Genomic DNA, 14,856 nt, shown 5'->3' with positions numbered 1-14,856 from the left:
TCCTGCTATTTTTATGACTCTCTAGCTTTCAGAACCCCCCCACACCAACGTGTGATAATAAACACTTGAAAAACTCATGTCCCTCGCACCGAGTTGGCACCATCTTCATTCCTTACCTAACAGTACAACTGTGTTTAGAAATGAAGTGATTGTGGTCCCACTGCGAATAACCTCTTCATAATGCATTCTAAGTACATATATAATGCCTTATGAGCTGTACATAATGTACTATAATGCAGGACATAGGTGTTAATAGCTGCTCGTGAACATATATAACTCAACAACAACAAAAAAATAAAAATAAATTTATGAAATGAAATATATGCATTCACTACTGTAAGTCGCTCTGGATAAGAGCGTCTGCTAAATGACTAAAATGTAAAATGTAAATAACTACAAGGTATTATGAGTAGGCAGCTCAATGGTTAACCACAAGGACTTGAATCTCATAAACTCTATCTTTTAAATCAATTTTCAAATGTCAGTGGCGGTTTTTGAACCCTTGAAGTGCAGTGTAGCTTACTCTGGGGTATTTTATGTTCTAAGGTTGGAAAATGAGCTCGGAGCAATAGTATATGAGTTAGTGTTGCTGATTTTCCCTGTCTCTTTCATTTCCTGTGAAAGTATTATGTCCTGGGGGGATTGTAGTTTTAGCCTGGGCTGCGTTGTGATTGATCCCAGTACACTGTAGCCTACATGTGTTTTTTTTTATACTCTTGAAATAGCAGCTGTATACCATGATTATAGCAGCTGTATTCAGAAATGTTGTGCAACACTTGACGTGTTAGGAGTCTGTGTGAAGGAACTAGTAAAGCACCAGAGAAAAAGTTTTGATTTACGTTTATGTATCACTGTGAAGCACTAACAGCATTCTATGAGGGTTTTTTCAGCATTCTGTGAGGGTTTTATCAGCATTCTGTGAGCGTTCTATCAGCATTCTGTGAGCGTTCCATCAGCATTCTATCAGGGTTCCATCAGCATTCTATCAGGGTTCCAGCAGCATTCTATCAGGGTTCCAGCAGCATTCTATCAGCGTTCTATCAGGGTTCCATCAGCATTCTATCAGGGTTCCATCAGCATTCTATCAGGGTTCCATCAGCATTCTATCAGGGTTCCATCAGCATTCTATCAGGGTTCTATCAGCATTCTATCAGGGTTCCATCAGCATTCCATCAGCGTTCTATCAGGGTTCCATCAGCATTCCATCAGCGTTCTATCAGGGTTCCATCAGCGTTCTATCAGGGTTCCATCAGCGTTCTATCAGGGTTCCATCAGCATTCTATCAGGGTTCTATCAGGGTTCCATCAGCATTCTATCAGGGTTCCATCAGCATTCTATCAGGGTTCCATCAGCATTCTATCAGGGTTCCATCAGCATTCTATCAGGGTTCCATCAGCATTCTATCAGCATTCTATCAGGGTTCCATCAGCATTCTAACAGGGTTCTATCAGGGTTCCATCAGCATTCTAAGAGCGTTCTATCAGGGTTCCATCAGCATTCTATGAGCGCTCCATCAGCATTCTATCAGAGTTCTATCAGGGTTCTATCAGCACTCAATCGGCCGATGAAACCCTTTGAAGTGAGTTATCTAATTCTGTATGCATGCCATTTTAAGAGAATGTGGTGGCTGTATACGCCAATGATGGGAAGTTTGGGCAGTTTACCACTGTCATGGAAAATGTGGGCTTAATTACGCACTCTTGTCACTGATCCTCTCCACACGTCACGCTATTGTATTAAAACGCTTCCAAATGATTTATCTTTTTCACTATCTCACTCTTTTTCCCTTTCCCTCTCTCTCTCTCTCTCTCTCTCTCTCTGTCTCTCTCTCTCTCTCTCTCTGTCTCTCTCTCTCTCTCTGGCTCTCTCTGTGTGTCTCTCTGTCTCTCTGTCTCTCTGTCTCTTTTTTCCCTCTCGCCCAGTTTCAACAGACATTTCAACCTGTTGCCAAAGCAGTTACTGGACATCTGCGCTGAGTTGCCAGCTCATAACATTGAAGCACAACATATAAATATGGGGGAAATTGCTTAGTAATTGCTGCCATTACACACCTGACTGTGTTTTGACCACAGTGCTGTCTTGCTGAAGATCTTGTACCTGATAATACTGTTGTGTTATGACATGGAGCCAAGGTTATTCATCACCAACATGACTTACTTCACTCCTACTTTAAATGAAACAACTTTTAAGGCTTAAAAACTCTGACGAAGGGCTGATACTAAGCAAGTGCAGTGTGCAAGATTTTAAATTCTCTAAAAGCTTATTATTCATGAGACCAAAATCCTTCGTATGGCCTATAGCATAAAGTGCTTATGAAGACTGTGGAAGCTGTTTGTTCAAAGTGGGACTCTCTTTCCAGGCTGAGGTGTATGGTCAAACAACTGGAGGAGAAAGACGTGAACTTTGAAGATCTGAAGAAGAACTTGGACTACACAGCATCCTTACTGGAGGCAGTTTACATTGATGGGACCAGGTACAGTACAACTTTTTTTTACATTTGTACATTTATTTAACCTTTATTTAACTAGGCAAGGCAGTGAAGAACACATTCTTATTTACAATGACGGCCTTCCAAAAGGGACGGGGGCCTGGGATTAAAAATAAAAAATGTTATGAAAATATAGGACAAAACACATCACAGCAAGAGAGACAACACAACACTACATAAAGAGAGACCTAAGACAACAACAACAGCATGGCAGCAACACATGACAACAACATGACAGCAACTCAACATGACAACAACATGGTAGCAACACAACATGACAACAACATGGTAGAAACACAACATGACAACAACATGGTAGCAACACAACATGACAACAACATGACAGCAACACAACATGACAACAACATGGTAGAAACACAACATGACAACAACATGACAGCAACACAACATGACAACAACATGGTAGCAACACAACATGACAACAACATGGTAGCAACACAACATGACAACAACATGGTAGTAACACAACATGACAACAACATGGTAGTAACACAACATGACAACAACATGGTAGTAACACAACATGACACCACAGCATGGTAGCAACACAGCATGGTACCAACACAACATGACAACACAGCATGGTAGCGACACAACACGACAACAACATGGTAGCAACAAACACGACAACAACATGGTAGCAACAGAACATGGCAACTTTTGTGTGATTATACTGCATGATACTGTAAGTTCTACGACACAAACTTCCAACTTAGCTGACTATAAAAGAATGAGCTACCAAACCCTCTCGCAAGGTTGCTTGATTCTTGAGTTCCTTGCGGTCTCCACAGATTTAGTGCATCCCATTGTTGGGATATCCTGCCAAATTCCTTGCATCTTGATTCCCTGGTGCTGCTAGTGCCATTTACGACTCTGGTGTTAAATTGAGGATTGCAGTGGTTTCCATTGATTGTAATGGTTTATTTGTTGAAATTATAGTGTTGTAATTGTACCCTGTGTTGTAATTGTAGTATTGTAAGTGTAGTGTTGTAATTGTACCCTGTGTTGTAATTGTGGTGTTGTAATTGTAGTATTGTAAGTGTAGTGTTGTAATTGTACCCTGTGTTGTAATTGTGGTGTTGTAATTGTAGTATTGTAAGTGTAGTGTTGTAATTGTACCCTGTGTTGTAATTGTGGTGTTGTAAGTGTAGTGTTGTAATTGTACCCTGTGTTGTAATTGTGGTGTTGTAATTGTAGTGTTGTAATTGCAGTGTTGTAATTGTGGTGTTGTAATTGTACCCTGTGTTGTAATTGTAGTATTGTAAGTGTAGTGTTGTAATTGTACCCTGTGTTGTAATTGTAGTGTTGTAATTGTACCCTGTGTTGTAATTGTGGTGTTGTAATTGTAGTATTGTAATTGTAGTATTGTAATTGTAGTATTGTAATTGTAGTATTGTAATTGTAGTATTGTAATTGTACCTTGTCAGTTTTATTATTCTTCTTGTTTTATTTGGAATGTTCATTTTCTTGATTATGAAAACGTTTGTACTCAGGAGCTCCCCTGAAAAATGTTTTAGTTAAATAAAAAAAATGCAAAATCCCCCTACTGCCTGCGTGAGGCTAGAAACACGTGCACACACACTAACTACATTAGCATATCCTTGTTTTCACTCTGAACACAATGCTTCACATTATTAGGCATATTGACAGGCCTATCTACTGCCCCATGTTTTTTTTTTACACAAGTGTAGACTTGTCTATATTTAGTATTTCCCTAAGCCATAAGGTGTTCGAAGGCCAACATATGACCCCAAAGCACACTGATGAAAGATGTGATGCCGAAACAAGTTTCCCTTCTACTTACAATTTTCATCCAACAGAGTATGAATGCTGTGCCACTTAGAAAGAAGAGTATGAATGCTGTGCCACTTAGAAAAAAGAGTATGAATGCTGTGCCACTTAGAAAGAAGAGTATGAATGCTGTGCCACTTAGAAAGAAGAGTATGAATGCTGTGCCACTTAGAAAAAAGAGTATGAATGCTGTGCCACTTAGAAAGAAGAGTATGAATGCTGTGCCACTTAGAAAGAAGAGTATGAATGCTGTGCCACTTAGAAAGAAGAGTATGAATGCTGTGCCACTTAGAAAGAAGAGAAACAAAAGAGAACGGTGTCCCTGTCCATCCCGTCTCAGACGGGGTCTGATTTGTTCTCTCCCCTCTCAGACAGGGTCTGATTTGTTCTCTCCCCTCTCAGACAGGGTCTGATTTGTTCTCTCTCCTCTCAGACAGGGTCTGATTTGTTCTCTCCCGTCTCAGACAGGGTCTGATTTGTTCTCTCCCGTCTCAGACGGGGTCTGATTTGTTCTCTCTCCCCTCTCAGACAGGGTCTGATTTGTTCTCTCTCTCTCCTCTCAGACAGGGTCTGATTTGTTCTCTCCCGTCTCAGACAGGGTCTGATTTGTTCTCTCCCCTCTCAGACAGGGTCTGATTTGTTCTCTCTCTCCTCTCAGACAGGGTCTGATTTGTTCTCTCTCTCCTCTCAGACAGGGTCTGATTTGTTCTCTCTCCTCTCAGACAGGGTCTGATTTGTTCTCTCTCTCCTCTCAGACAGGGTCTGATTTGTTCTCTCTCCTCTCAGACAGGGTCTGATTTGTTCTCTCCCCTCTCAGACAGGGTCTGATTTGTTCTCTCTCCTCTCAGACAGGGTCTGATTTGTTCTCTCCCGTCTCAGACAGGGTCTGATTTGTTCTCTCCCCTCTCAGACAGGGTCTGATTTGTTCTCTCCCCTCTCAGACAGGGTCTGATTTGTTCTCTCCCGTCTCAGACAGGGTGTGATTTGTTCTCTCTCCTCTCAGACAGGGTCTGATTTGTTCTCTCTCTCCTCTCAGACAGGGTGTGATTTGTTCTCTCTCTCCTCTCAGACGGGGTCTGATTTGTTCTCTCTCTCCTCTCAGACAGGGTGTGATTTGTTCTCTCTCTCCTCTCAGACAGGGTGTGATTTGTTCTCTCTCCCCTCTCAGACAGGGTCTGATTTGTTCTCTCTCTCCTCTCAGACAGGGTCTGATTTGTTCTCTCTCTCCTCTCAGACAGGGTCTGATTTGTTCTCTCTCTCCTCTCAGACAGGGTCTGATTTGTTCTCTCCCCTCTCAGACAGGGTCTGATTTGTTCTCTCTCTCTCCCGTCTCAGACAGGGTCTGATTTGTTCTCTCTCTCCTCTCAGACAGGGTCTGATTTGTTCTCTCTCTCCTCTCAGACAGGGTCTGATTTGTTCTCTCCCCTCTCAGACAGGGTCTGATTTGTTCTCTCTCCTCTCAGACAGGGTCTGATTTGTTCTCTCTCCTCTCAGACAGGGTCTGATTTGTTCTCTCCCCTCTCAGACAGGGTCTGATTTGTTCTCTCCCCTCTCAGACAGGGTCTGATTTGTTCTCTCCCCTCTCAGACAGGGTCTGATTTGTTCTCTCTCTCCTCTCAGACAGGGTCTGATTTGTTCTCTCCCGTCTCAGACAGGGTCTGATTTGTTCTCTCCCGTCTCAGACAGGGTCTGATTTGTTCTCTCCCGTCTCAGACAGGGTTTGATTTGTTCTCTCCCGTCTCAGACAGGGTCTGATTTGTTCTCTCCCGTCTCAGACAGGGTCTGATTTGTTCTCTCTCCCGTCTCAGACAGGGTCTGATTTGTTCTCTCCCGTCTCAGACAGGGTCTGATTTGTTCTCTCCCGTCTCAGACAGGGTCTGATTTGTTCTCTCCCGTCTCAGACAGGGTCTGATTTGTTCTCTCCCGTCTCAGACAGGGTCTGATTTGTTCTCTCTCCTCTCAGACAGGGTCTGATTTGTTCTCTCCCCTCTCAGACAGGGTCTGATTTGTTCTCTCTCCTCTCAGACGGGGTCTGATTTGTTCTCTCCCCTCTCAGACAGGGTCTGATTTGTTCTCTCCCCTCTCAGACAGGGTCTGATTTGTTCTCTCTCCTCTCAGACAGGGTCTGATTTGTTCTCTCTCCCGTCTCAGACAGGGTCTGATTTGTTCTCTCCCCTCTCAGACAGGGTCTGATTTGTTCTCTCCCGTCTCAGACAGGGTCTGATTTGTTCTCTCCCGTCTCAGACAGGGTCTGATTTGTTCTCTCCCCTCTCAGACAGGGTCTGATTTGTTCTCTCTCTCTCCTCTCAGACAGGGTCTGATTTGTTCTCTCCCGTCTCAGACAGGGTCTGATTTGTTCTCTCTCCTCTCAGACAGGGTCTGATTTGTTCTCTCTCCCCTCTCAGACAGGGTATGATTTGTTCTCTCTCCCCTCTCAGACAGGGTCTGATTTGTTCTCTCCCGTCTCAGACAGGGTCTGATTTGTTCTCTCTCCTCTCAGACAGGGTCTGATTTGTTCTCTCTCTCCTCTCAGACAGGGTCTGATTTGTTCTCTCCCCTCTCAGACAGGGTCTGATTTGTTCTCTCTCCTCTCAGACGGGGTCTGATTTGTTCTCTCCCCTCTCAGACAGGGTCTGATTTGTTCTCTCCCCTCTCAGACAGGGTCTGATTTGTTCTCTCTCCTCTCAGACAGGGTCTGATTTGTTCTCTCTCCCGTCTCAGACAGGGTCTGATTTGTTCTCTCCCCTCTCAGACAGGGTCTGATTTGTTCTCTCCCGTCTCAGACAGGGTCTGATTTGTTCTCTCCCGTCTCAGACAGGGTCTGATTTGTTCTCTCCCCTCTCAGACAGGGTCTGATTTGTTCTCTCTCCTCTCAGACAGGGTCTGATTTGTTCTCTCCCGTCTCAGACAGGGTCTGATTTGTTCTCTCCCCTCTCAGACAGGGTCTGATTTGTTCTCTCTCTCCTCTCAGACAGGGTCTGATTTGTTCTCTCCCGTCTCAGACAGGGTCTGATTTGTTCTCTCCCGTCTCAGACAGGGTCTGATTTGTTCTCTCCCGTCTCAGACAGGGTTTGATTTGTTCTCTCCCGTCTCAGACAGGGTCTGATTTGTTCTCTCCCGTCTCAGACAGGGTCTGATTTGTTCTCTCTCCCGTCTCAGACAGGGTCTGATTTGTTCTCTCCCGTCTCAGACAGGGTCTGATTTATTCTCTCCCGTCTCAGACAGGGTCTGATTTGTTCTCTCCCGTCTCAGACAGGGTCTGATTTGTTCTCTCCCGTCTCAGACAGGGTCTGATTTGTTCTCTCTCCTCTCAGACAGGGTCTGATTTGTTCTCTCCCCTCTCAGACAGGGTCTGATTTGTTCTCTCTCCTCTCAGACGGGGTCTGATTTGTTCTCTCCCCTCTCAGACAGGGTCTGATTTGTTCTCTCCCGTCTCAGACAGGGTCTGATTTGTTCTCTCTCCTCTCAGACAGGGTCTGATTTGTTCTCTCTCCCGTCTCAGACAGGGTCTGATTTGTTCTCTCCCCTCTCAGACAGGGTCTGATTTGTTCTCTCCCGTCTCAGACAGGGTCTGATTTGTTCTCTCCCGTCTCAGACAGGGTCTGATTTGTTCTCTCCCCTCTCAGACAGGGTCTGATTTGTTCTCTCTCTCTCCTCTCAGACAGGGTCTGATTTGTTCTCTCCCGTCTCAGACAGGGTCTGATTTGTTCTCTCTCCTCTCAGACAGGGTCTGATTTGTTCTCTCTCCCCTCTCAGACAGGGTATGATTTGTTCTCTCTCCCCTCTCAGACAGGGTCTGATTTGTTCTCTCCCGTCTCAGACAGGGTCTGATTTGTTCTCTCTCCTCTCAGACAGGGTCTGATTTGTTCTCTCTCTCCTCTCAGACAGGGTCTGATTTGTTCTCTCCCCTCTCAGACAGGGTCTGATTTGTTCTCTCTCCTCTCAGACAGGGTCTGATTTGTTCTCTCTCCTCTCAGACAGGGTCTGATTTGTTCTCTCCCCTCTCAGACAGGGTCTGATTTGTTCTCTCCCCTCTCAGACAGGGTCTGATTTGTTCTCTCTCCTCTCAGACAGGGTCTGATTTGTTCTCTCTCTCTCTCCTCTCAGACAGGGTCTGATTTGTTCTCTCCCCTCTCAGACAGGGTCTGATTTGTTCTCTCCCGTCTCAGACAGGGTCTGATTTGTTCTCTCCCGTCTCAGACAGGGTCTGATTTGTTCTCTCTCCTCTCAGACAGGGTCTGATTTGTTCTCTCCCCTCTCAGACAGGGTCTGATTTGTTCTCTCCCCTCTCAGACAGGGTCTGATTTGTTCTCTCTCCTCTCAGACAGGGTCTGATTTGTTCTCTCTCCTCTCAGACAGGGTCTGATTTGTTCTCTCCCGTCTCAGACAGGGTCTGATTTGTTCTCTCTCCTCTCAGACAGGGTCTGATTTGTTCTCTCCCCTCTCAGACAGGGTCTGATTTGTTCTCTCTCCTCTCAGACAGGGTCTGATTTGTTCTCTCTCCTCTCAGACAGGGTCTGATTTGTTCTCTCTCCTCTCAGACAGGGTCTGATTTGTTCTCTCTCCTCTCAGACAGGGTCTGATTTGTTCTCTCTCCTCTCAGACAGGGTCTGATTTGTTCTCTCCCCTCTCAGACAGGGTCTGATTTGTTCTCTCTCCCCTCTCAGACAGGGTGTGATTTGTTCTCTCTCCCCTCTCAGACAAGGTCTGATTTGTTCTCTCTCCTCTCAGGCAGGGTCTGATTTGTTCTCTCTCCCCTCTCAGACAGGGTGTGATTTGTTCTCTCTCTGTCTCTCTCAGACAGGGTGTGATTTGTTCTCTCTCTGTCTCTCTCAGACAGGGTCTGATTTGTTCTCTCTCTCCCCTCTCAGACGGGGTGTGATTTGTTCTTTCTCTGTCTCTCTCAGACAGGGTCTGATTTGTTCTCTCTCTCCCCTCTCAGACAGGGTCTGATTTGTTCTCTCTCTCTCCTCTCAGACAGGGTCTGATTTGTTCTCTCCTCTCAGACAGGGTTTGATTTGTTCTCTCTCTCTCCTCTCAGACAGGGTCTGATTTGTTCTCTCTCTCCTCTCAGACAGGGTCTGATTTGTTCTCTCTCCCCTCTCAGACAGGGTCTGATTTGTTCTCTCTCTCCCCTCTCAGACAGGGTCTGATTTGTTCTCTCTCTCCCCTCTCAGACAGGGTCTGATTTGTTCTCTCTCTCCCCTCTCAGACAGGGTCTGATTTGTTCTCTCTCTCTCTCCTCTCAGACAGGGTCTGATTTGTTCTCTCTCTCCTCTCAGACAGGGTCTGATTTGTTCTCTCTCTGTCTCTCTCAGACAGGGTCTGATTTGTTCTCTCTCCCCTCTCAGACAGGGTCTGATTTTTTCTCACTCTCTCTCCTCTCAGACAGGGTGTGATTTGTTCTCTCTCTCTCCTCTCAGACAGGGTCTGATTTGTTCTCTCTCTCCTCTCAGACAGGGTGTGATTTGTTCTCTCTCTCCTCTCAGACAGGGTGTGATTTGTTCTCTATCTGTCCCTCCCGTCTCAGATAGAGTCTGATTTGTTCTCTCTCTCCTCTCAGACAGGGTCTGATTCGTTCTCTCTCTCCTCTCAGACAGGGTCTGGATGCAGAGGATGACCTCCAGAAGCTGCACTCTGATGGCGTGCCCACGGAGGTTACTGATTGGCTGGCTTCAACCTTCACTCAAAGGGCCCGCCGCCCTGCCCGCCGCTCGGACGACAAACCAAAGTTCCGCAGCATCGTCCATGCAGTGCAGGCTGGGATATTCGTTGAGAGGTAGATGGAAAACGTTATTATCCTCAATGAGGACTTTCATTTATAATATACATGTAAAGGAGGCTCGCCCACTGAGGTAGAGGAGGATGGTCCTCCTCATTAATTTGAGAAAGAAATGAAACGTAAAAAAATATATAAAATCCTTCTAAATAATGTTGTGCATGGGGTTTGTAAAGTGTGCGTCACAGGGTCAGGATGAGGTCATCTAGGTTCATTAGCATCTAGGTTCGTTAGCAGTGGAATGCATGATCCACATTCGGTTAAAACCAGGTTCATTAGCATCTAGGTTTGTTAGCAGTGGGATGCATGATCCACATCCGGTTAAAACCAGGTTCATTAGCATCTAGGTTCGTTAGCAGTGGGAATGCATGATCCACATCCGGTTAAAACTAGGTTCATTAGCATCTAGGTTCGTTAGCAGTGGGAATGCATGATCCACATCCGGTTAAAACCAGGTTCATTAGCATCTAGGTTTGTTAGCAGTGGGATGCATGATCCACATTCGATTAAAACAAGGAAATGACAGATTCACTTCTGAGATTGTCCAGTTTCCGAACATTCCATGTGCTGTTGTTTCAGGATGTTCAGAAGGGCTTACACAGCTGCCATGCCTGACCAACCTGCAGCGGTAGTTAACTGTCTCAGGGTAACAACGTCTTATCTATTATCACTCTATAAGTCTTTCATTGGGCACCACATTTTTAAAAAACATTTTTATTTAACCTTTATTTAACTAGTCAGTTTCCCTAAGCCAATTAGGCACCACATAGGGATCAGAGCCAGGAGTTTCCCTGACCATGTGACTAGTTTGTTCTGATCAGGTCATGTGGACAAGAAAACAAAACCCTTACTACAATATGACCTTACTACATTTTGATGTAGTAAAATGGCTATCCCACAGCAGGAGACCTTTCTGCCTCTTGGTCATTGTAAACAACGTTCTTAATTGACTTGCCTGGTTAAATAAAGGTTAAATAAAGGTTAAATAAAGGTTAAATAAAGGTTAAATAAAGGTTAAATAAAAATGTTTCTATCCTTTTTATATATATCAGACTGTGTCTCTAATTCTTGAAAAAGTCAATGTGGACATAAGGAGATCAGACTCTGTTCGTGTCGATCCTCTCCCTCTTTAGGACATTGACCGGTGGAACTTTGATGTGTTTGCCCTGAACACTGCCTGCCATGACCACGTACTACAGACCCTGTTCTTAGAGCTGGTCACACGATACGAACTCAACAGCAGATTCAAGGTCTCCAGCGATCACTTTACACATCCTTACTATATTAAACTAGTTTACCATAACTAACTCTTTCAGTTTCTGTACAGATTTAATTCTGCCTTTTAACAAGTCAAACTTCTCTCGCTGCCCCCCAAAAAAATACACATGGTCTTTTCTGTTGAAGTAAGCACACATATTTTCCTTGCTAAATGGAATTATTCAAATTGGTAAATCTTTTTGCATAAGTTTTACAATTCGGGAGCAGATTCCGACACAGATTACATTGAGAGGTTGATACAGTATGCACAAACACAATGGACCAAACACAATGGACCAAACACAATGGACCATCTCCATGTGAACTCTCAATGTTATATTGTGTCACATTACAGATCCCCATCTCCATTCTGATGTCCTTCTTGGAGAAGCTGGAGAAAGGCTACAGTAAACATAACAACCCGTACCACAGCAGTGTTCACGCAGCCGACGTCACACAAACCCTACACTGTCTGCTCCTTCGCACAGGACTAGTGGTACAGTACAGCACCTTTTTTCACTCAGTTTACAACAGATCATCCCTGTAATGTTGTATTTGAAATGGCATTTCCTGACCCGTCTATAGGCCCATAGTTGGCCTGCCAGGTCAGGTGATGTGGTGGGGGGGAAATTCAAGGCACTAGCTGTAGTGGATGGACTTGAAGGAAGCCAATTTATGTGTTTTTTTTGTTTTTTTTACTGTAATCCAATGTAAATTGTTTATTTATTGTAAGCCAATGTAATTGACTGTAAATATGAAATGCAGATGTTTATAACAAGGGTATCTGTGTTGGTCTTGCCTCAAACTCTGATTACTGTATAATAATTATATAGGTCCATACATCCAGTACCGGGTCAGACCCCCCCAAGCCTCCAGAACAGCCTGAATTATTTGAGGCATAGAAACGTTGCTCAATTGGTATCATATATAAGATGGCGCTGACAGAGATGGTCTCCTCGCTTCAGGTTCTTTACAAGCATTTCGCTACACTCGCATTTAACATCTACTAACCATGTGCATGTGACCAATAAAATGTGATTTGATTTGATCAAAGGACCTAACGTGTGCAAGGAAAACAATTCCCCACACCATTACACCATTACACCATTAAACCATTACACCATTACACCACCAGCCTGTATCTTCGACACCAGGCAGGATGGGGCCATGGACTCATGCTGCTTATGCTAAATCCTGTTTTTCCACTCCGGTGTGGTCATCTGCTGCAATAGCCAATCCGTGACAAGGACCGACGAGTTGCACATTCCGAGATGCAGTTCTGCACACCACTGTTGTACTGCACCGTTATTTGCCTGTTTGTAGCCCACCTGTTAGCTTGCACGATTCTTACTATTCTTCTTCAACCTCTCATCAACGAGCTGTTTTCACCCACAGGACTGCCACTACACTGAATGTTTGTTTGTCGCACCATTCTCTGTAAACCCTAGACACTGTGGTGCGTGAAAAGCCCAGGAGGCCGGCCGTTTCTGAGATACTGGAAGTGGCGAGCCTGGCACTGACCACCATACCACATTCAAAGTTTCTTAGGTCATTTGGTCCATTCTAACGTTCAATCGAAGAGTACCTGAATGCCTCGATGCCTATCTGTCTGTTTTATATATCAAACCACGGCCACGGGACTCAATGTCTGTAGGAGAATTATTTAATTGTGAAGGGTGTGATTTACCTAATAAAATGGCCACTGAGTATATATGATGTTTATAACAAGGGTATCTGTGTGGGTCTCATGTGCAGCACTGGTTGACTGAACTGGAGGTCCTGGCGTCACTGTTTGCTGCAGCCATCCATGACTACGAACACACTGGAACTACCAACAACTTCCACATTCACACAAAGTAAGATCAAGTAAAGTAAGAATTACTGAGGTGTTCAAAAATGCATTTGATTTCAGAGTGAGTGGGAGAGAGGGAAATTGAATCCACATTAACACCAAGTAAGACAAAACCATGCAATTGTTATCCTTGCCGACTACGCCAAGTTTTTATTCTCTGATTTCTATTAGATTACTGATGTGTTTACGAATGTATTAAAGAGTGGGAAATGAGAGGGAGAGGGAGAGTTTGAGAGGGAGAGAGAGAAATAGAGAAAGTGTGTGAGAAAAAGAGAGTGAGACAGAGAGCAAGAGAGAGAGAGAGAGCTTTTCAACTGCTCACAGTTCCTGCATACTCCTTCTTAAGCAAACATATCTTATGGAGGGAAGGCAGTATTTTTAGCATTAGATTTTCCACATAGAGACACAGATGGACCTAAGAACTCTGTATCCTGGCACACAGATGAACTCTTTATTTTGGGAACAAAACATGAGGGCCTGTTGCCATCAGCTAGATAGCTTGAAGTTATGAGCATGCAGTTCTCCTATAAAATGCATGCTCGTATAAAATAAATACAAATACAAATAGTGCAGTATTTGGCCCTGAGGGAATCTCAATGTTTAGCTCTGACATATCAATTTTTTAAATTGCTTAATAAACACGTATGCAAATTACTTTAGACAGTGGGCTTGATCAAGGAAGTGATTAACTACTTTACATCTTTCGGTCCTCCTCTCTCATGAACACCACTTTATTACTAGATAGTTACTACACCCAATGATGCTGGATGTCCCTAACTGTTAGCCTGGTTTGTATGTGCTTAAGCCACATTCTCCCACTGTCATTGTCAAGCTAAACATGTTTCTGTAAGACAGACACAGACACTGGACAAACTATCACCTGGTCCCAGATGTGTAGGTTTAGGGTTAAAGGCATGACAACAGCAGTCAGATGATTTATCCAAAGCACATACAGATCGTTGTACTAGGACCAGGCTAGGACCAGGCCAGGACAAGACCAGGACCAGGACCGTGCTAGGACTAGGACAAGACCAGGACCATGCTAAGATCAGGACAGGACAAGACCAGGACAAGACCAGGACCAAGCTAGGACCAGGCTAGGACAAGAACTGGACCAGGCTAGGACCAGGCTAGGACAAGACCAGGACAAGACCAGGACCAGGCTAAGACCAGGACAAGACCAGGACCAGGCTAGGACCAGGCTAGGACAAGACCACAACCAGGCTAGGACAAGACCAGGACAAGACCAGGACCAGGCTAGGACCAAGCTAGGACAAGACCAGGACAAGACCAGGACCAAGCTAGGACAAGACCAGGACAAGGCTCGGACCAGGCTATCTAACCAGTACTTCATGAATGTTTTCCATCTGTGTGTTTTGTGTACTGTAGGTCAGACTTTGCTATGATCTACAACGACCGGTCAGTCCAGGAGAGCCACCACATCAGTGCTGCGTTCCGTCTTCTCCAAGACGACCAGTCCAACATCTTCATGAACCTCTCCAGGGAAGAGTGGATGTAAGAACGATACAGATGTAGGATCTTACGTTTCAGACAGTTTATTACAGCAGGAAAATAATCCCGCAGCAACAGGAAATTAGAATTATTATGTGGATTATAATTCATGGAAATGTTTTAAAGAGGTTGATAATTGTTTTGTTATGGCAAATC

The 14,856-nt window shown here is 44.5% G+C and overlaps 1 protein-coding gene across 1 annotated transcript in view; it reads left to right on the top strand.

Annotated features, from left to right (window-relative positions):
• The window catches only part of LOC115207313 (calcium/calmodulin-dependent 3',5'-cyclic nucleotide phosphodiesterase 1B), a 28,709-nt gene that overhangs the window by 8,397 nt on the left and 5,456 nt on the right, over positions 1-14,856 (top strand). Inside the window, exons 2-8 of the mRNA XM_029774304.1 lie at positions 2,360-2,473; positions 9,897-10,079; positions 10,659-10,725; positions 11,213-11,329; positions 11,692-11,832; positions 13,092-13,192; positions 14,578-14,703. Of these exons, the coding sequence (XP_029630164.1) occupies positions 2,360-2,473; positions 9,897-10,079; positions 10,659-10,725; positions 11,213-11,329; positions 11,692-11,832; positions 13,092-13,192; positions 14,578-14,703 (849 nt within the window). The remainder of the gene's footprint in view (positions 1-2,359; positions 2,474-9,896; positions 10,080-10,658; positions 10,726-11,212; positions 11,330-11,691; positions 11,833-13,091; positions 13,193-14,577; positions 14,704-14,856) is intronic.

This window comes from Salmo trutta, chromosome 14 (assembly GCF_901001165.1).
Source record: "Salmo trutta chromosome 14, fSalTru1.1, whole genome shotgun sequence".
Classification (NCBI taxonomy): Eukaryota; Metazoa; Chordata; class Actinopteri; order Salmoniformes; family Salmonidae; genus Salmo; species Salmo trutta.
This window is presented reverse-complemented; position numbering and strand designations above follow the sequence as displayed.